This window comes from Hydra vulgaris, chromosome 10, assembly GCF_038396675.1.
Source record: "Hydra vulgaris chromosome 10, alternate assembly HydraT2T_AEP".
Taxonomy (NCBI): Eukaryota; Metazoa; Cnidaria; class Hydrozoa; order Anthoathecata; family Hydridae; genus Hydra; species Hydra vulgaris.
This window is the reverse complement of record NC_088929.1, coordinates 39,263,517-39,287,500: the sequence shown is the minus strand read 5'-3', so window position 1 is coordinate 39,287,500 and position 23,984 is coordinate 39,263,517. Positions and strand designations below refer to the sequence as shown.

General features: G+C 28.5%; 1 protein-coding gene and 1 long non-coding RNA gene across 3 annotated transcripts in view; one reads left to right on the top strand and one right to left on the bottom strand.

Moving 5' to 3' along the window:
* The window catches only part of LOC105843571 (matrix metalloproteinase-2), a 31,691-nt gene extending 17,655 nt beyond the window's left edge, over nucleotides 1-14,036 (bottom strand). Inside the window, exons 1-3 of one of the 2 annotated variants that reach the window (XM_065807987.1) lie at nucleotides 13,819-14,036; nucleotides 7,718-7,945; nucleotides 7,378-7,636 (exon numbers count right to left, since the gene is read on the bottom strand). In XM_065807987.1, coding sequence (XP_065664059.1) covers nucleotides 7,378-7,636; nucleotides 7,718-7,945; nucleotides 13,819-13,923 — 592 coding nt within the window. In that variant the 5' untranslated portion in view covers nucleotides 13,924-14,036. The remainder of the gene's footprint in view (nucleotides 1-7,377; nucleotides 7,637-7,717; nucleotides 7,946-13,818) is intronic. The other variant, XM_065807988.1, reaches the window with a different exon arrangement.
* Nucleotides 9,614-11,063, top strand: LOC136086591 (uncharacterized). Its single transcript, XR_010641450.1, has 3 exons — nucleotides 9,614-10,440; nucleotides 10,543-10,732; nucleotides 10,818-11,063. It is a non-coding gene; the product is annotated as an uncharacterized LOC136086591 (long non-coding RNA).
* Nucleotides 14,037-23,984: the final 9,948 nt, after the last annotated feature.

Below are 23,984 nucleotides of genomic sequence, written 5' to 3'. Positions count from 1 at the left end.
CAATAAGTTCTACACTGTAGTTTTACTTATAGCTTATTTAGTAGACAATTAGTGGCAGCCGTTAGAAGTGGCTAGCCAGTGACAATGACCAAAATATGATATAGTTGCTAATCATCGGCTAGCCTATTTTATCGGTTCATTAGCCACTAGTAACCGATAAACAAACAATAGTTTTTGCTAACCGGCTACTAAGTGTATGTATGTGTGTATATATGAATGTATGTATGTATGTATGTATGTATGTATGTATGTATGTATGTATGTATGTATGTATGTATGTATGTATGTATGTATGTATGTATGTATGTATGTATGTATGTATGTATGTATGTATGTATGTATTTATGTATGTATGTATGTATGTATGTATGTATGTATGTATGTATGTATGTATGTATGTATGTATGTATGTATGTATGTATGTATGTATGTATGTATGATGTATGTCTGTATGTATTTATGTATGTATGTATGTATGTATGTATGTATGTATGTATGTATGTATGTATGTATGTATGGTAGACGAACTTTTTTGTTTTTACTAAAATTAGTTTATTAACTGCTTAAGGTTACTAAGTTTCGCTTTATTTTTAGTTTGACTAAATTTATGTCGAGTAACTTTTTTGTTTGTTGAAGCAAACTTGTTTTGACTAAATTTTTAGTACGACTCAGATTTTAAATTGAATAAAGTCAATTTTAATACGAAACACTTGAAAAATACAGTTTTAAAATCTAGAAAAATAGAGTTTTATACGATGCTCAAAACCATTAAGCAAAAATAACACATTTAAACGTTTTATTTTAAAAACGACACATTTGGACGTTTTATTTTTAAACACTATGTTTACATATATGTTTTAGTTTAGTAATAAAACACAAAGATATTTCATTAAAGCCTTTTATTAATGTGTTTTTTTACTGTATGGTTACTCTGAACTCACAAAACGGTTGCTTTCAAGGACACACTGTGACTTCATGATGCCCAAAGATATACATTTTTGAAGTCCCCTCCTCTTTTAAATGACTTTCTAATGTTAGAAGTGTAAAAAGCACTTATAGTATTTAAAATTTTTTGAGCGAAGAGAGATTGAGCCTAATATAAGAAGATTTTTTTTTTTTGCCATATCAATTTATTCAAGTTGTAATATAAATATAAATACATAATATAAATACAAACATATTATAAATACAAACATATTATAAATACAAACATATTACAATACATAATATAAATACAAACACCACGGGTAAGAAGAAGACATTGATTGTCTTATCACCAAGCCCCTTAGTCTATACCGTAAATATAAAACAACAAAAATTTAAAACGTAGCACTTTATAATATAAAAGACTTTATGAAACAAAAATTATAGTTCCTAACATCCTACTTTAACTTTTTATTTTTGTATTGGTTAAGAAAAATTTAAATCAAAATAAAATAAAAATAGGAAAAAAAAAGTACTTATAATAAAAACTAATTTATTAAAAAGCATTCAAGCAAATACTCACAATCCTAAAGCTTTCTTTTTACACCAGCATATACCTTGAAGTATCTGAATAATTCTTATAAATCATAAATTTTTATAAAAAAAAATTGAAGCAAATTCAAGTTGCACGATCCTTTTCTGAGATCGTCAAGTCGATTATGACAAACCTCTAACTGTTGAGTAAGTTTATCAGTAGTAAGAATTAAATTTCAGAAAAAGCTTAGTGCTACGTCGTTCATCATTATTTTTTGCTTCAATTTGTTCTTAAACTCATTAAGCGTAGCAATTGTTTTAAGTTCATTATATAACATTTTATTCCATAATTTTTGCCCTCTAGTAGAAATTAAAAATTCAGTTACCGCAAAATAACTTTTGGATTGAGTATAACTGGTACTTGAAAATCTGGTTAGATATCTGTTCTGATTTATTTTGAATAACGGGAAAATATTAACTCTTTCACTTTTTGAAAATATTAACTCTTTTACTTAAAGATATTAACTCTTTCATTTGAAAATATTAAATGAAATATATTTTTATTAATTTTAAACATAAGTATAAGAAGATGACTTTTATTTGAAAGGCATTCGAATTAACAAATAATGCTTAGGAGTGTGTAAAACGGCCCACATTGGAAATGATTCTGATATCATACTTTTGTTTATTAAATAGTTTTTTTTATTTTTACTGCACTAAGCAGTACTTGCGCAATTAAAATGGCAATGTATGAACGAGAAATGTAAAAGTTTTAAGCAAGTTGGATTTAAAAAGGCTTTGCTCTACAAAAAAGGCCTCCCAGCTAGCACACTTATGTTGGGCCAACGTATGTAAATGCATCGCGAACGTTGGCTGTTTTCTCCGATGCATATACAACATTGACTCAATATTAGTTTAATTATATTTATACACTGAGGCATATTCGTTTAGACGCATCAATTTTTTTCTTTTTATCTTAATTTTTTTGAGTATGTATTGTCAACTGATATGCATGTAAGTTATTATCAAAATAATTGTTGTGTTGTGGGCTAATAAAAATCACACAAAAAAATTTTTTATGTGTCTTTATTAACATGAGAGTATGTTTGATATACAAAAGTACATTTTTTAATTGGAATATATTTATAGACGCAGTCATATTTTTGACATTAAAAGATGGAAATTAGTAATGCGTATGTCCTCCATTACACTGGGTCACCTCAAAAATTCTGCCTTTCATTGACTCCACTAGTTGTTGAAGTGTAGTTTGATCCAACTCGGACCATGCTTCAAGGATTTTACACTTTAACTCAGTAACAGTTTTAAATTGGTGTCCGGCTGCTTTAGCGTCATAAACTTTTCTTGATAGCATTCCCCACACGTTCTCGATTGGATTTAAGTCCGGGCTACAAGCTGGCCATTCGAGAACCGGGACGTTGTGGTCTTTAAATCATTTCATAGAATGCCTAGATGTGTGAATTGCAGCATTATGTTGCTGAAATATGGCATTACCGTCCATGTTTTCATCCATATAAGTTATGAGAACATCATCCAACATTTTTGTATACTTTATCGAGTTCATTTTAGGTAAACCACAACACAGAGTCAATTTTCCTGAATAAGAAAGCCCACCCCAAACCATTAAACTTCCTCCTCCATAATTTCGTTTTGTTTGTGGGCCATTTATTCTTCTTAGATCATGCCAATAACAACTGTAAGCGTCCGGACCATCTAAATTGAACTTTTTTACAATTAAAAATATTACGTTTTGCCACTCATGAGTCCAATGTATATGGTTTTTAGCAAACCGTAATCTAGCAATTTTATGGTGTTTTTTTAACATTGGTTTTTGGTGTGGTTTCTTCCACTTTACGTTTGGTGTTGTACGTAGAATATGTGCAACATGTTTATTGGTGACAGGCAATAATAATTTATTCTTTATTTGTGTTGCATTCAATTTATTTTTAGTTGCTTCGAAGCGAATTCGATTAATTTGCTGATTTGTTAATACTTTGTTGCCGTTTGTTGCTTTTTTTACACCGTAATTGTCACCTTTTGTAATGCAGTTTCGTACAACATAGTCAGATCTTCCAACTTTTCTAGCTATTTCTCGTATAGAAAGTGCTGGTGAGACTTCTGAGCCACGATATAAATTAATTTGTATTTTTTCAGCATCTGTCAAATACTTTCCTTTAGGTATTTTGTAAAATGCAATAAAAATGATACTGGCAGAGCCAAAGATCAAGTTACACTAAAAATTTTCAATTTATTTGTGTAAAAGTGATTAAAAATCAATAACTACCGTTATTAACCTGATTGCGTTTATAGATATATTCCAATTAAAAAATGTGCTTTTGTATATCAAACATACTCTCATGTTAATAAAGACACAAAGAAAATTTTTTTTTGTGGTTTTCATTAGCCCACAACACAACAATTATTTTGATAATAACTTGCATGCATATCAATTGACAATACATAGAAAAAAATTAAGATAAAGAGAAAAAAATTGATGCGTCTAAACGAATATGCCTCAGTGTATTAATGAAAACTTTAATGACGACGTAATTAAGAATAGTTAGGAAAATTATATCGGCCCAACGTATGTAAAAATATCGCAAAAGTTTGTTATTTTTCCGATCTAAATTCAATGTTTTCCAATGTATATGGATCAACGTTGACCAAATGTGTACAACCACACATTAATCCAATGTATATGAATTAACGTTGGATTGTATACATTGGATCAACGTTGTGTTTGCATCAAGAAAAAGCAGATATACAAATACATATTTGTATAATTTCTAAGAATTATTTTTCATTCAAGTATTTCAGTTGATTATAGAGATATTTTGCTAATATATTTTTCTCTTTCTTGTATAACAAAGTAAATGCAATCTGATAAAAAATGTGATACTTTATACTTTAAGTGCAATCTGATTAAAGAATGCCTCTTTAATCAGATGCACTTAAAGTATAAAGTATCACATGCTGATTCATCAAAACGGATGAAATAATGGATGTATGAGTACATAAATACAATTATATATAAATTACGTTTAAAAATATGGTACGCGATGTGTATACATATATATACTAAAATATAAAACAAATAAATTTAATACGGATAAAAGTTAAATTTAACGTTGTTCAAACGTAAAATACAGCGTTTCGCCAACGTAAATTACAATGTTGGGCCGGCGTAAAATACAACGTAAAATATTACGCGATGCCGAATTAAAGTACAACGTCGCGCCAACGTTATTTTTTTGTTGTTGGCAATGTCGCATTTGTAACCAAAATGATTAAAAAAAAACGTTGTCGATTGATGTTGGGCCAACGCAACCCGCAACTTTGCTCTAACGCTTTATCAACGTATGTGCGCTAGCTGGGTTATGTTCCTTAAGATTTTATCTTTGAGTTAATGTATGTGATCTCTTTACGCCACGTTTTCATCAAGAAGTACGCCAAGAAATTTTAAAGTGGTTTCTCTTTTTATGTCCTGATTGGCAATACAAAGTTTCGGAAGTTTTAAAGGATTTTTATCTCGGTCATAAAAACGATGGAAAAAAGTATATTATGTATTGGTTTCATTTAGAGATAATCTGTTTGCATTAAACCATTCAGTAAGGTTTAATAGCTCTTCATTTACTGACTTAAACAGAATATTTTTATCATTATGTACATAAATTAGATTTCTTTCATCTGCAAATAAAATTGTATCTAGTTCAGTACAAGCTTTGCTTAAATTATTTATATAAACAAAAAACAAAGGAGTGGTCCAAATATAGATCCCTGAGAAGCCCACGTGTTATGTTCATACAGTGAACGAAATTTTCTTAGCCGCACACAATTTTTATCAGATTTTTCATTATAGAGACTTTTTTAAACGTTTTATTAAGAAATTTCTGTATGTGATATATTTATACCATTGTTTGTTAATTGATAATTAAAAGATAATTGATATCATTGTTTTTATAATTTCTTTATATAAAAAAATTTAGTTATTTGATTTATTTGAGTGCGAAATTTGTATAGACGCAGTTCTGTTTTATTAAATTTGAGATATAATTTTTAGTTTTGGTGTTGAAAAAATCAATTTAAATTGTAAGTAATTTCATAATTGACTTATAAAAATATTTTTCATAAATTTAAAATTCAATGTTTCATATTTTTAGTGAAATGGCACATGGAAAATTTTTAAATGACCATGAAAAAGGTTTAATTAAAGCATATAAGGATTCCGGGTTATCTAATAGAGAAATTGGACGAAAAATTGGACGATCTGAAAAGGTGATTAGAAACTTTTTGAAACTTGGGTCAGTATATGGCGTCAATCAAAAAATACGTAAAAACTACAAGATAACGAAAAGGAACGTGGAACAAATTCGACAATTAGCGACAAAACAAAAGTTAACTGCGAGTCAAATCATATCAGAATTAAGTTTGACAATCACTCCTAGACGTGTTCAACAAATATTGTCAAGATCTGATAATATAAAATGGCGAAAACCACTAAAAAAAACCATGTTTAAAGCAAATACACAAAGAAGCACGACTTGAATTCGCCAGAAAATATATGGATTTTGGAGAAAAGTGGAAATATGTCGTATTTTCTGACGAAAAGAAGTTTAATCTTGATGGACCAGATGGTTTTAGCTATTACTGGCATGATTTGCGAAAAAACAATGCACCTCGTTTGTCACGCCGTTTTGGTGGTGGATCATTAATGACATGGACATCATTTTGTATCAATGGAAAGACATCGACATGTTTTATATCAACAAAAATGAAATCCATTAATTATACAGATTTATTAGAAGATGTCTTAATCGATTTTTTGGAAAATAACTTTGAAGATCAAGTCATTTTCCAACAAGACAATGCACTCATTCATAAATCAAGAGAAACTATGGCATGGTTTGAATCCAAAAACATCGAGGTGATGAGATGGCCTGCATATAGTCCAGATCTCAATCCAATTGAGAACCTTTGGGGAATCTTATCTCGAAAGGTTTATGAAAATGGACGACAATTTAGCAGCATTCAAGAGCTTCGAGGTGAAGTCAATAGGTGTTGGCAAGAAATTCAACCAATGACACTCCAATCGCTCATTAATTCAATGCCAAATAGAATTTTTGAAGTGATTAAGAACCACGGAGGACCCACCAAATATTAAAATTTAAAAAATATATTTTTTTCCTTTTCATTATTTAATTTTTAAAAGTGCGTCTAACGAAAATTCGCATTCCTTATTATTTTTTTTTTCTATTTTTAATGTGATATATTTTTATTATAAATACTTTACTAATAAAATACTTAATAACTAAGCTATACAATAAAAATCATATTTTCTTTTTTACCTAATAAATTTTCCTTAAAAATTAAAATTTCGAATAAAAATTGTGTGCGGCTAAGTAAATTTCGATCACTGTATTGGTAGCTTTACATTTATTATCAGAAATGTATAGTTTTCTATTTGACAAATAGCTTTTAAACGACGCAATATTTATACGTTTAATATTATAGTTTTCTAATTTTGCTAATAAAATGTAATGTTTAACAGTGTCAAAAGCCTTACAGAGATCAATAAATACACCTAATGTGTATTTATCTCATCAAGTGATTTAAAGATGTCATAAACAATAATTTTTATTGAAAGACATTATTTGCAACCTGTTTTTTCAATCAATTATTTTTGGATTTTTTCTAATTTTGTCTTAAATTGCGATAATAATTGATTTTTACATTAGACTTTAAAAACTATTCTGGAATATTTATTAAACATAAAAAAAGAGAAAAAACAATAATTTCAAAAAAAGTAAAAACAGATAAAAATTAATTAATGTTTTCACAATATTGATTATGTTGAATTAGAATCTAAAAGAATTTTCTGGAATCGGGTATAAGTAGAATTACCTTTATTTGTATTTGGATAATAACCATGGGCTAAAACAATACCAGCTCCATAAAAAAGAGTTGGATCTCGTTGTTGTTGTTGGAAACGATATAGAAATGATACATCAATATCGGCATGCTCATTGCTATTTTTCTCAAGCTTGTGAAACCTTAGGTTTGTTACTGCTTCCCATCTAGCAAAAGCTTGCTGTAGAGCGTCTTCTACTTGACTTCGACTCAAATTGTCGTTATTATCATTTAATAGTTTCCATGTTAAATCCTAAAATAAAATATTTGTTGTTTAGAAAGAAACAATTAGAGTTAATTATTTTGAAAAAAAAAATACATCAAAAGCTATTACTGATTTTTTCCATTTTGATCCCTGAGGAGTATATCTTCTTATTCTTGTGTCTTGTGATTTATTATTGTCAGGCATTGCATGACGTACATTCTCTATTATAGTAGTTTCAGGAATATAACCAAACATTGGTAAAGATTGATGCAATTTTTTAAATTTAAACCTTTTATCAAGTATCAGTTCAAACAGTGAATCTTTCAAATTTAAGTGATTATTCGTAGACATGTAATGCTGAAGTTTTTATAATAAAAAGTTATAATAAACGCGTTATAACTTAACTCTATAAGGTTATAAGTTATAACATAGCGCGTTAAATTTTTCTTATTGGTAAAAAAATTTGCATTACAAATTTAGAAAAAACAATAAAATATTGGTTACATAAGGTGTTGTCCATAAAGTACGTACGCCAGTTTAGAAATTTGACCTCATCCCTATACTTAACCCCCCCCCCGTTCCTTCCTCCATCCTGTTGTCATGCGTACTTATAAGTTCTGATGATAAGATCAGTACGATCTTCATTCAGAAACCTTGTTTGTATTTGCGAAAGTAATTTATTTACTACAACAACAAATGTAAAAAAACAAAACAAAAAATTTTTTTAAAAGTTGATTATACCTCCTCCATCCATTACTTTAGTGAACGCTTTTTTCAGATTCCCTCTCCCCCTAATCTTTCTCAGACACTTTATACGATCCCAAAACCCTTGGTTTTGGCACAGGAATCCGTGTTACTAGGTCTGAGACCCCCCTCCTCCTCCAAAACCTGTCATTAGAACCTCAAAATCTTAAAAAATTTTCTATTAGGTTATACTAAAAAAAGGAATCAGGCATATTTTTTGTCAATGGAATGTATTTTTTCGCAGAATCAAGCAGACTCCATCTTTGCAAGTTCACTCCCAGTAAACACAGATTGGTTCAGAATTAGTCAATATTTAGTCGAAATCAGTCGAAAAATGGATAAAAACGTTCAGCGACTTATTATCAACTAAAAATCGACGCTTGATTTGAAATGTATATTTCAAACCTTTTTATATATACGTTTACTAAACGTCGATCTAATTTTTAAAATATCGACTTACATTAGTCAATATTGAAAACCTTTAATCAACCTTAATTACACGTAAACATTTATAGATTTAAAATCTACGCTTTAAATCTTTTTATATATAAGTTTATTAAACGTCGATCAAACGTTTAAAATATTGACTAATATAAGTCGTTATTCTAAACGTTTGATCGACGTTTAATAAACGTTTATTATATTATAATATAGTAATATAGCCATTGGTCAGAAGAATCAGTTATTTTTTATTGGCTAAATAATTAAATTAGGTTTAAATCCAATTTCAAGATTCACTTCCTTACAACAATTGAAAGCAAAACGACTGATAAATAAATAATAAACGAGTGTCGGGTGCGCTATTTTAATTTATGGAATTTAAAAAGCTCTTATCGCGACAATCTACTTTTCTAAATGCCGAAAAATCAATGGACTCCGATATTTTAGAAATTATTGATGGCAACATTGACATAGTTAAAAAATATGAGTTGCTGGTCTCTCGTTACGAAAGTCCTGTTGCAAGAACTTTTTTCGTAAGTTTTATAAACAGTTTAAATTCATTTTCTAAACGCTAGTATAATTGTGTAATAGTAGGTATTCATCTTTGCAATAATCATAAGGTTTAACAACTAGATATTTATTTTATTATTTTAGATGCATTTTAGCTTAATTTAGTTACATTTGCTATTATTAGCAAATGTACATTTATTATTATTATTATTTATACATTGAATATAGTAGTTTATTAAAAAGAAATTTGATATATCAAGTTTCTTTTTAATAAATAACTATATTTACATTAGAGGTCACAAATTTAAATTACGCAAACTTAAGTGTAAACTTGATGTCCGTAGAAAAAAACATAAAAATATTAAGCAGAAAGAAAAAGAGGAAAGAAAGAAAAGAGAACAAAAATATTAAACAGAGAAAAGAGGACAAAAATATTAAACAGATACAGCAGGATTTATAGAAGAGAAAATCTAACTATTTGAAGTGCATCACAAAGACCACAAAAAAGTAGCAGAAATTGAAAAGAAGTTTTATATTAAAAATGACAGATGAATGCTACAAGTCTTATGAGGTGAGTATAACATCAAAAGTTTAGACCCAGCTTTAAACCATTTACTCAAATATTCAAATCAAACTTAAAATTGCATTTATCATCCAGTAGATGATAAATGCAATTTTAACTTCTAAGTTCTTAAAAAAAGCAAGGTGCTTTTTTTAAGGACTTAGAAAAGAAAGCCCTCATGTCTTTGGAGAAATAGAGAATTGAGATGCTGAAACGCCTGAGTCATTTTCAAATAGCAATTCAGATCGCGATTATAGTGGAGAAATGACAAATTCTATGCAAAATTGAACACATCTACGAATGCTTGCTGAAATGTGCAACAGGTAATTTACCTGTTTGTTTTTTTGAAATTTTAGTTTTGTCATTAAAAGTTACGAAAATTAGAAAAAAAAAACAATCATTCAAATCAACGCTTTATAAGACATTGAGATCTGTTTATACTGAATTCCTATTAAAAGCTATTTTTTATACATATTACTAAAAATCTCGTTTTCTGGTATCAAATAAATGGTAGAGCTGATGTAGCTATTGCTTCTGCTTGATTGATAAATTTTGAAGTTATCACAAAAGACAAAATACAGCATTTCATTGATAAGTAAGTGTTTTTATCATACAAATTACTACTGAATACTTATCTACAATCATTTAATTATAATTATTATAAATATAATTGCTTTAACACAACAATACCTTTCAGAAATAAATTAAGAAGGGAAAGAGAAAAATTACAAGAAGAAGCGCAAAAGAAGAAAAAATCATGTTTAAAATCGTCACAGGCATAGGCTTTGATGGAAGGAGAGATGCAATCTTTGCGAATTGTGAAATTAATGAGAAATAATATACTTCAATACTGGTAGAGAAGCATCATGTCATCTCTGGTGAGCCAGGTAAATAATACTAAGTATCAAACATCTATAAGTTATGAAAACTAAACTACCTATATTTATAAAATATTCTGTATCTATTTTTTAGAAATTTCTATTTTTATGCGACTTTTACATTGATTACATCTCACAAAAAAGCGCCAATACAATAGACGCAGCGCATGGTATATTAAAAACACTACAGGGAACAGACCTTCAAACAAGACTGAACTTAGCAAACGCAGATGGAACCAATTTTAATACTAGTCTGTTGCGTGGTTCCATTAGATGTTTGAAAGCTTTACTAGGAGTTCTATTGCAGTGGAAGCTTTACTAGGAGTTCTATTGCAGTGGAAGCTTTACTAGGAGTTCTATTACAGTGATTTGCATTTTGCTCCTAAATGAGTTTAAGACATACTTTTATGAAAATAACTTTTATTTTTATGAAAATTGATGAAAGTTCCAGAGGGCCAGATATATTATCTGGAGCCATTGGCTTACAACTGAATGTCAATGTTTCCAAATGGGGTGTTTAGGTCAATTACAAACCAAAAATTAGTCATACTAGATGATCAAGTCATTGATGACTTATCAACTGACCAAAGCTATGCTTCTTGCACCTATTGGGGTGTAATCAGGGGAACATTGATAATGATTTAACCTTTTAAGAAGTTGCACCTATGAATTATTTTTGTTGGCTTATATGAACATGCAGAATCTTGCAGTATTATGTATCTTTTTCTAAACCTACTAAAAATCTCAAGCTGGTTGCAGAATTTATTGTAAATAAGGTGTATTTTGCTAGTTAGTTTAATATTAGAAATAATAAATATTTAACTGACGGTCATAAAAACCTATTTGATGTGACTCAAAAAATCAATAGATTTCTTATTCAAATGTTAAGAACATTTTTTATAAAGTTATAGATAATTACAGCTATTTTTTTCATGGTAAAAGTATTCTCATTGCAGTGTTAGACGACGAGGATGAAGGGGTCAGTAGGTAAGCGGTTAATAAAGTTTTTCATGGTGAAGAAGATAATAGAACAGTTAAGAGTGACGATAAAAATGAAGCCAATGCTAATGAAAGTGATGTAAGAGTCAATTTTAATGAAAGTGATGTAAAAAGTCTCTCAATGAATGAAGATGTAAGAGTGATTCTAAAGCCCAATATTAATTTCAAAACTGTATGTTATTATAAAATGACCCCAATTTCCCAATGGCACACAAAACTCCACCGGTTTTGAGACTGATTGAACAAGATAAAATACTTTAAATTGTGTATAATACTTTAAATCGTAAATAAGTAGTGTCCAACCACCGATACTATAAGTATTTGTGGTTGGACATATACTTAAGTATTTTATATCATCCAGTATTTCGATTGCAAAGAGTTATTCAAATCAAAAGTTTTTAAATGTTTATTGCTTTTTTTTTTTTTTTTAAGTGCTCTTAACCATTTTATTCATAAGTAATATCTTAATGTGATGTTTTGTAAATAATAGGCCCAGTCTTTTACAAAACACTTTTTGTTAAATTTGGAAACAACCCCTTTTTTTAATTTCCTTAATTGACTTTCCCAAAACACAAAGATCCTAACTACCAAACATAGAACCCCAAGCTGCAACGGCTGTAACATTTATTTTACAAGCTCATCCGCTTTTTTCAAAGCAATAACTTTTCCACAGCTTTAACAAATGTTTTTGGATTAAGTTTTTTAACCTTATTTTATAGGTTACGAGCACTCCGTGAACGTTTGATGTTTTTTTTTTAATGTTTAACCGCTTAACGGCTATTATTTTATTCCCAGGGCCGTCCTTAGGGGTAGGGTGGCGTAGGGGTATCTAACCCCCGACTATAAAAAACCTGTCGGCAAATATCTACCTCGTCGGCAAATGTAGACTTTCAGTCGGCAAATATTTAAAAACGAGGGACTTTTTTTTTTTAGTCTTTTTCTAATAAAATCTAAATCTAGTATGGCAAAAAGTCATATTTCACCCTCCCCATGCCATTCTCTTCGGGACGCCACTGTTTATTCCAAACTTTATGTTATTAAGTATGAGAAAAAATAGTTCATGAGTATTACACTCAAACTAAATAAAGCGATAATAGAAAAACTTTTTTTTATTAAAAACTATTTGAGTGTGCGAAATCTTTCACTCGTTTGCTGGCAGTAGCTGGGTTTCCCATCAAATATAAAACAGCCTAAATCATATTAAATGAAAAGTTGCAAAAACCTTTGATTTGCCAGTTAAAACCATAATGTTATTATATACTTTGTATAGTTTTTTTTATTTGTATAGTTTTTTTTATTTGTATATTTTTATTAACAAATACTATCAACGCATGCAATAACAACTACACAAGTAACATTGTTTATGCCAACATCTATGATATACCTAATTTCTAAAGACATTAAATAAAGCTAAGTTGGAATAAAATTACTTCGAAAACCTTTATGCAAGGGCAAAATTAAAGGAATGGTAAAATACAAGTAAAATGATACTACTGAATTATAATTGCAAATAAAATTGCTATTAAGAAAATTACCGTTTACGATAAGTAAGCAAAGCTTAAAGAATTTAAATCGCTTTGTAAAAAGTTTGAAAAATTTAAGTTGCTTATTAAATGACAATAAACTGACTTAATCTTATTTAAGTTTATGGCGCAAAACTGAAACTGAAAGCGTTCTGTCTATTACTGTAAAAAAAACTATACAAATTAAAACTATACAAATTAACTACATATAAATTATAAAAATTAAAAAATAAAAAAACTATACCAATTAACTATATGTATAACTGAAATAAACTATATAATATAACTATATAAAAAAATTATATAAAATAACTAGAAAAATTATACGCACACTGTGTAATAAAATAGAATTAATGGTTTAATAACCTTTTTTTTTGAAGGTGAAAAACATTATCTTCTTCAAAAATAAATTATTGAACCATTAACAAAAATTTACTGCGGGGGAAAAAGCTTTTTTTTTTTTAGTTTACCGAAAGTTTACAAATTTGGATTTCCGCCTTTTAACATTTCACGATTCAATTGTAATTGTAAATAAGCAAATAATAATGTAGTAATAATTATAATATCTATTACCGAACCACCTTCAGTGACCTTTAAATGACGTGGTGCTGATTCAGTGTTTTTTATTTTCCAACAAACTGCCCAAAAAAGTATTTGTATATCTTTTAATGAATGCATAAAAAATGAAGATGGACACTTCTTATATAGAAATGAAATATAGACACTTCTTTATATACTGAATACTTCTTTCGTTAGGTTCGCTTTGCCCGTTTATTTTATTTATGTTTTATAATTATATAAACGCACATTTGGGAGTATTCAAACCTGTTTATTTTTCACTAATGTGAAAAATACATAATGATAATAAATCTACAAACAAGATTAAAGCGGTTAAAGGTTTGAAGCGATTTTAAATAAAGAGCGAGTCAAAAGAATAATAAGGGGCTGGGTACAATTTTTATTATTTTACATTATTTTTATATTGATTGCCCAAATTTTTTTTAAATTGTGTGAAAAAAAAAAATTATGAAAATGTCATTGTCATTAACAATGTACAACTTGAAAAAAAAAGTTAATATAAAAAAAAAGTTTAACTACCCAATAGCTATATAAAAAATGTTTTAAAGATTAAATGACAGTTGTTTTTTTGAATTGACAAAGTTGACAATTTTTGAAATTTTTGAACTAGTAACGAATCACTCCGCAAAATATGTCAAACCTTATGTTAAAACTTAGCATTACGCATTAATTCTATGATTAATATTTTTCTTTATATTTTTATAAATATATATATATATATATATATATATATATATATATATATATAATATATATATATATATATATATATATACATAAATATATATATATATATATATATATATATATATATATATATATATATATATATATATATATATATATATATATATATATATATATATATATATATAGTATTTTTTTTTTGTCGTTGTTTTTTTGAGATTTGTAACATCTGATGATCGCTATTTGCGTGAAACTCGGAGTAATGTTTTAAATAAATCGAGTGTTATAATTATTTAGTTTTTTTTACTATATATTGCTCTACTTTGGTATTGAGCACTCTTTAACAAGAAATATTCACACAATTACTACAATATATATATATATATATATATATATATATATATATATATATATATATATATATATATATATATATATATATATATATATATATTGCAAAATCTATCAGATGTTAACAGTTTTAAACCTATTTTTGAAAACTTGCTATAGTTCTTTATAAGAACCTTTTTTATTTTATTTAACCTTAGTAATTTTAGCAGTCTTAACAACCGCCATAGTTAGGGGACTACTTCTTACTTTTACTGAAAACTCTCAGAAAACCTTAGATTTTTTTATAGAAAGTACAATGAAAAATTTCTTATTAACCAATTGTATTTTTGATTGCTCGAGACAACTTAAACATTACTCAATTCACTCATTCATTCATTAACGAAGACTCAAAATAGTCACGGTAATGCTCGTTACTAATCTTTTAAATGGTCAAGGTTTGCAGAGGTAATCAAAGAACCAAAACAAATACAAGAAAACGAAAATTTTGTGTAAAGAAGAACTCGCTTGTAAATAATTTGATACGAATGCAAATATAAGCAATGTAAACATTGAATCACGTTTTTTAAATATGAACTAAATTATTGCAAGTGTTCAAATGGTTTATATCTAAATGTAAATATCGATAAAGCTGTTGGCTTAATTGATTCTAATAAAACTAGAGCTTTTGCAAAAAATATATACTTAATACTTTTCTATCAACAAAAAAAAAGTATCTACTAACTTAGTTACAGGATACCGTTTAATGGATCAAGAAATACTTATTTTTGCAATTTCTTCTCTTAGATAATCGGAACACAGAAAAATTTGCCTATATCTCTTGTTTAAGAAACAAATTTCCTACCCCGCAATTTATTTCTTAAAAAAATTATATATTTCTTGTTTTAAAAAGTTAATTTTTAAAACTATGGAAAATGGGTTTACGATTTTACTGTGAACGTTATCAAAGTTGTTTTGAAAATAAAAAATATGAGAAAAAAAATCTTGTCTATTAGCTGCTTGTAATTATTCAAAAAAGTTTTAGTTATACCGTTTGGTAAACAAAAAAGTTTTAATATTATTACCAAGACTTTATATGCTTTGCGGTCATGTTGGTAAGGTTATTCTGGTTTGTCGAGATTTGTCTAATTGATGGTCATGTTAAATTGATGATTACTTACAATCATAATAAAATCATTTTAAAATTAACTAAGGCAGTAAAATTTGTCGCTGAGGACACAATGATAATGTTGCTCGGGTTTAAAAGATATGAATAATAATAGTATTTTTTTAAATTTAACTTCTGACTAACAGGACATTGTAACCAATGATACAGTATCATGAAATCGTACTCTTCTAACAATGGCGTTGTAAAGGTTAGGATAAAATATTATGATATTACAATCCACCAAAACAAAAGTAATTTAAAGGTTATGAAATCTTGATGTATATCTAGATGTACTTTATTGAAAAAAGAAACTTTAAATTTTCCTCACTGTTTTGAAGGAGCAAGTAGTTGGTGTTGATATAACTAAGACTTGTAAATAATTTACCAAAGTGTAATGTTTGCAAACTCAGACAAATTTAGGGAAAAGCTAAGTAATGACATTCCTTTAAAAAAATTTTAATGGCTAAACTCAAAATAATAATAAATCATTAACATGATATTATTGGAATGTTTGTCAAAAGTCATTATGTCTTGCTTACACAGCTTTAAACGATGTCTTGTTTACACAGCTTCAAATTGATGATTTTGATACAGCTATCCATTTTTACATTATCAGAAAAGCAAGTGTTTTAGCTTTAGAAAAAAATGAGTTTTCAGCCCCAAAAGTATTTGTTAGACTCATGTAGACAAATTGGTACATTCTAAGAGTTGCATCTTAGTGTTTATCAAGTGTTCCATATTTGTATTTATTTTGAAACTATTTATGTTAGCATTTATATAAAGTTTTTGTTAGAATATGGAGTTTAAAGACACCGGCAAACATACTTAAAAAATTAAAAGTGAAAATTTTAGAAAAAGAAAAATTTTTAGTGCGAAGATGTTATGGTGCCATTTTTGATTTAATTATAACAAATTTTTATTAAATTAAGTCCAGTCCTGGAATATGATAAAAAAGTAACAAAATTCCAGCCCACTAAAGAGAGCACATTTGTTAGCGTTTGTTGTTTATCTATAAACTGCTTCTTAAAATTGCAATTTTTTTATCCAATCTTTAAATTTCTGCTACTAATTGTTTCATTTATGGCTGCAGTATTCCTGGGAGAGTTTAGGGAATTTCTGTATTTAAAGTTCGTGCTTCTAACTATAGCTTCATTAGCTCTAGAAGGGAAAATTAAAAAGACATTTTTTCTAGAGATCATATTGAAGATTTAAGCTTAAACGCTCAAATAGAAATAAGCATTTGTTTCCTGTGACTTTTTTCCATTACCTTTTGAAAAAAGTACAATAATCTGGATCATATTGACTTTGTGCATACTGGAAAAGATTTTCTATCACCGTTACCTAAACCAAGATTTTCAATTGCTAAAAAGGATGCTTTGATAGTATTCGATAATTTTTATAGGCATAAATATATCACATTTGAAGAATTTATGATTCGCTTGTAGAAGTTAAAAAAATCTCACTGGACCATTAGTGTGAGTCCTGCTATGATAGAACTTAAAGTATATAAAAAACCAAACTTTTTTGGAACAAAATGTTGACTGCAAAATGTTGATATTAGTTTTGCTTTTCCCATGCCTTGCGTATATTAGTAGCTTTTACCATTAGACAGCATACAAGCATACATTGTTGTATATATCGAATGGTAAATTGACTGTTCAGGATCTCAGTCATAAAAAATGCTCATTGAAATGATGTTACTTTGTTCTCATCGCAAAAGCTGCGAGAAAGCATAAAAGCACAAAAAGGCTTTTATCATAGGTATGAATTTTTCTAAAAACTTTAAATGGTATTTAATATTGGTTAGTTACATGAAATCTAATATATATATATATATATATATATATATATATATATATATATATATATATACATATATATATATATATATATATATATATATATATATATATATATATATATATATATATATATATATATATATATATATATATATATATATATATATATATATTATGGCCCTGCAAAGCATGAAAATACTTAAGCTTAGAGTTTGCACAATGACTGAATGCATTATATCTAAAGCATTAAAAAATCCTGCCTACGCCACTAAAGGGCAGGTTATGCTTGTTTGTCATTATAAAAACAACTTACAAAGGAGAAAGAAAACTCAATAAACAACCAAAAACCTTCTTTGTACTGATGTTAGAAAAATATTCAGTCTATTAATTGTAACTAACCCTTCCTTGATATCATATATAAATTAAAAAAATGGCATTATATAAAACCTGTTGTAAGTGTGAACGTTAAAATAGGCATAATTATAGTTTTTCAATTTAGCGCTGCGTAATTTATGGACAATCCTTTGCGTAATTTATGGACGATCCCTTATGGCTATGCTCAATGCAAGTATAAAGAAACGGACAACAAGTTTTTTTGTTGTTGTTTTTTTTTTTTTTTGATAAAATAGTAGATTGCGCATGTGAAAATAATTGTAAAGATTCGAGTCACATTGGATTTATTATTTCTTATCTTTATATTTTTTTCTGTAGTTTCCGTTTTTTTAGGATCTGCAGGCTATTTATTGAAAAAAAAGCTGTTTAGGGTTGATTGGCAAATTTTCATTGGCTCATAGTATTTACTATGGAAAGCAAAAAAAAAAAAAATTTAAATAATATTTTATTTTTAGTCATTTTTTAAAATTGATTTTTGAGGATCTAGAAATGTTAATTACAAACGATTTAAAGCATCAACTTAAAAAATTATTCCTATTTCGGAAATAAATTTACAGTTTTTCCCAATTGCTATAAATACTTTAGAATATTTAAAATTGTTTATGAACCGCTATAGGAGTCAATTGTCATTTAGAAATAAATTTTATGATCCGTCCTACAGGTCACTCGTCATGAAACGGTTAATTGTAAAAATAATATATTGAAGTAGTCAAACTATTTTTTGTGATACAAATTGTGAGTAGTTTGATTATTTCTACTCACAAATGCACTGACACCAGTTCATCATGTATACCCGGTTTTTTAGAGAATGGTATGTTCAGATATTGAAATGCATATCTTTTCCTCTTTTTTACGTTTTTTGTTACATCAATAACTCAGAAGTAACAGTTGTCAAAATGGCTCATTGGTTCTCTTCAAACTTTAGAAATTGCAAGTATCATTGCTCTGCTTTAATCTATCAACTTTCCAGAGTAAATTTACAACTTTTCTTATCATATGTAATGCCCACAGCTTATTCGTTGCCTATCAATATTTTAAAATATAATCTTCAAGCTATACTAAACTTACTACTTTGACTCTCTCATGTGACACCAGTTTATAAACAATATAATATCCAGAGTCATAACGGAAAGAGTCTGGTAACTGTTTGGAAGGAATTTTATTTTGAAATTTAAATTTTGAACTTAAACGGCAGCTTCAGCGTTGTTAATAACAAAATTAATCATTTCGTGAAAGTTGTTATATTTTTGTAACAATCAATGATACTGTAAAAATAACTTATCACCATAAAAAAGGTAAGAAAATCTTTGAATGAGTAATTTACAATGAATATCATGGTTTTATCAAAATTTTGAAAAGGGCGCAATTTCTTACTCTCGTATGGATTTTTTTTTTTTTTAGTTTTTTTTTTTTTTTTTTTTTTATTTAGTTGCCCTTTTTTGCAAATATTTGGTTTGGAAAAACATTTTTAGAATGTTAAGAAGACGTTTAAAAAAGGTTTAGCAAATGTTTAGTCTAAAATAACTCCCAAGAAAATATTTTACGGAAAAATTGAAACAGGCTCCTGAAGTACTTAAATAGCAATTAGTCTTTATTAATAGTAGCTTTAGTCTAATCTAATGTAAAATCTGTTAGTTACCTTTATTTTATTGAGATTATTTTGCCCTGTAATATAAATACAGTTTATATGTCAGCTCTGAGTTTTCAAACAATCAATTTCCATATGAACAAAGTTTCGCCACCTGACATAATTAAATATTTAGGAGTTGCAAAATCAACTGTTTACAAAACGATAGAGCATTTTTTGAAGTCTTGAAACTATGAATTTTTGAAGTCTAGAAACTATACTGAAAGTTAGAACTAAAAAGCAAATCCAGGTCTCAAGACATTGGGTGTGGAGGAATCTAGTCAGGTCAATAAAAAAGATGGTGTTCCCAAGACTATTAGTGTAAATAATATTTAAATGTAAATAATAGTATTGTGTGTCTTTAAGCGTATATTGACCTTAGAGACTGCCTAAACTAATCAGGCAATTAGCCAGTTTTGTAAATAGATAATCAAAAAAATTTTAAAATACTTATATTCTCTTGGGAAATGTTATATGTATATATATAGTTATGCAAAAGTTTATATAAAAGTAGCGTTTTAGTTTCTTATCGATTAGTGTTAAATTGAAATATATAATGCTAAAATATTCACGTATTATAATTGAGTTTTAATAAGCCCTTAATTTTTAACAAACATTTAGTAGCAGAGGGTAGTAAAGAAATCGAATACGACGATGAACAATAGTGAAAGTGAGTTAGATGACATTCATCATAATTGGATGGATCTACTTAAACGAGCTAAAGTGAAAACAAAAGCGACGTTTTCAAGAGCAAAAAGAACGCTAGTGGAATTACTTAATTCCAACCTTCCGAGCAGAAACAAGGTTCGCGAATGTTGGGAGAAGATCAATGAATCACAATTGGCTGCAAAGAAGGCAATGACTGAACTTTCAATTGAGTATCGGAAAAAGAATGAAGTTAAAATGGTGATAAAAGTCACAAAAGAAACTGAAACAATCGAATCTGCCTACATGGAAGTAAATAAAATGACGCATGAATATCTTTACTGGCGGAAAGATGACGCATCAAGCATTTTCACGATAAGAGATGGCGGTAAACTTAAACGAAAAGTTGAACTGATTTGTCAAAAAATGATTATAAAAAGGCATTAAACAAGGTGGTGGTTGTAATAAACAACATGGTGTGGAAAAAGTGGAAATGGGATCAATGCGTTGTGGATTAATGGATAATGGATTGAAGGATGATGGATTATATATTAAGTTGGTGAAGAAAAATCAGCTAATAGAATTGGATGAGTTAAAAAGTCACTAACTGGAAGCACAAATTAAAAGGTATGCTGAAATCTCTGAAGTTAAGAAGAGGCATCAAACACGCCCTGATGGAAATGGTTGGCGAGGAAAACCAGCAAAAAGAATGGAGTACAATGATAAAGGTAAATGACCTTCAATCGGCGAATAATGTCAACGAAAAAACAAAATTGAACATATGGAGGCACTTATCTAGAATGTCAATTCCTGTCTTTTTAGGAGATAAAACACAATACGAAAATTGGAAAGCAGCGTTTGAAGCATGTATTAATAGAGCTACAACTACAACTGAACACAAACTGTTGCAACTACGCCAGTATCTATCAGGAGAAGCTTTTCGAAGTTGTTGAGAGTTTGGGGTATTCAAACGTTGCATACGAAGCTGCAAAAATTTGACTCGAAAGAAAAAACGGTAGCAAACAACGACAAATATCTTTGTATTTGGAGAGAGTGGAAAATTCAGCCCAGTAAGACCTAACAACTCAAGTGATCTTAAAAATTTTGCTGATAAGTTATACATTGCAGTCATGAATTTAAAAGAGTTGGAAAAATTTAATGAGTTAGCAAATGGCTCATTATATATCAAACTTATGAAGAAGTCGCCAAAAACAATGTTAAGTATGTTTTTACGATGGTTATTTGAAAAGTAAAAAAGTCCTGAAGTAAAATCGTTACGAGAATAGATTATTAATAAAGCAGAATTTTATACGGTTGCCCAGGAATTCTTATGAGGTCTTGAAGAACCAAGATATAATCAAGAAAAATCCTTTAAAGTCTTCAAAGAGAAACAAAGTACTTACTTTGGAGAAATATTAAAAGATGATGTAACAAAAACGTGCAAGATTTGTGATGATAAATACGTAGTTTAAGCATGTGAAAAATTCGAATCTATCGCAGTTAGTAAAAGATAGGAACAAGCAAAATTCCGTCGTATATGTTATCGTTGTTTGGGTAATGATTACGTTGACAACGAAATCGAAAAATCAAGAAAATGTAAAACAAATGGTTGTCAAAAAATTCATAACAGGCTATTGCATTTGAAGAGACGAACGAAAGAAAAAAAAGAAGAAGAAACAACCTTCGTACTAAGTTTTTAAGCAAATATTGAAGCCAAGATATAGCTATGCCTGTCAGTTTAACCAATGGTCAACGATCGATTCAACTCAAAGCTCTGTTTGATGATGCCAGCACCCAAATCAATATAAACAGGAATGTAGCTGCAGAACTTGGAATATAAGAAGTGATGAAAGAAATTAAGGTTAATGTACTCAACGGTAGAATATACACCTTTTAAACAATGCCTGTTAAAATCCAGTTGAAAAGCGTTGACACCAAATTGAAAAAGAAGATGAATGCATCAAAAGTTAACGAGTATCATGCAAGTAGTGGACTGGAATAAACTTAAAAAGTATTGAAGTCACCTTAGAACTATACCATTTTGCAGATTGGGATAGAAACCAAATGTATATATTCTTGATTGATTAGACAACGCAGAACTTCATTTGTCAAAAGCAGAAGTTAAAGGACGCACTGGTAATCCAATAGCTCAACTCACACCACTAAGATGGACATGAAATGGAGCACATGGAAGTACACAAAGTTATTATACTTGCTACACCAGAACATGGAGCACAAACATTTTTAAAGTTGAAAAAATTAATGAAAATAATTTAAAACATTTTGGGAAATCGAAAATGTTCATCCATCATTGGAATCGCAAGCTAGAAGTGTTGAAGATAAAATGGCCCTAAATCAAGCATAAAATTGGATATGTTATGTATATGGACAATACCAAATTGGCATTCCTTGGTAAGAGGATCCAAAATTGTTACCAAACAACTATGAAATGGCAGTTAATCGAATTATAAGTACGGAATTATAAGAATTATAAGAACACCGGAGGTGGAGGGTATTTACAAAGCAACAATACGGAATTACTTAAAAAAAAGTTAATATCAAAAAATGGTCACAAATAAATACAAAAACCAATGGATTCTTCTACACTTTAGTGTTAAATTTAAAAAGAAGACCACAAAAATCAGAATTGTTTTTGACGCTGCTGCAAAATGCAAATCATCCCTCGCGCTTCCCTGAATGACGTTATACATTAAGGACCAAGATTGCAACGAGATCTCTGTGTCGTGCTGTTGCGGTTCCGAAGAAATACAGTTGCTTTGCTAGATGATATTGCATAATTATACTTGTAAATTGAGCTAAATCCAAAAGTCCAAAGATATCGACGATTTATTTGGCGGAATATAAAAAAAAATAAACAGCATAAGTTATTTGAGTTTACGAGAGTTATACTTGGCGTCAATACCAGCCCTTTTCAAGCACAATTTTTTATACAAAAGCATGCAGAGAAATATAAAAAGAAGTTTCCACTTGTTGCAGAGACTGTTGATAAGTCTACTTATATTGACGACAAAATGGATTCAGTTGAAAATGAAGAAAAAGCAGTTAAACTGTATAACCAACTTACACAAGTGTGTAAAAAGGGTGGAATGACTGCAAAAAAGTGGATTTCCAATTCAAATAAAATAATAGAATTCAATCCTTTAGAATCAAGAACTAGAAAAATAAATGTAAACATAAAAAATTTACCTACGGTTAAAACATTGGGAGTATCTTGGGAAACAGCCGAAGATATTTTTACATTTTATTACATTCTACGACCCAAACCAGTAACAAGTTAAGGACTGCTGTTAAAATACATCTCAAAACTCTTTGATCTAATCGAATTTTTATCTTTTTTTGTTTTTCGAGAAAAAATAGTATTTCAAGAACTATGGACCTCAGGAGAAGATTGGGATGAAATGCTACCGGAAAAAAAAAAGCAAAAGCCGATATCTGGTTTAGGGGAACTAAAAAACATACAATGAAAAATACCCCGTTGTTTGCGTTTTAA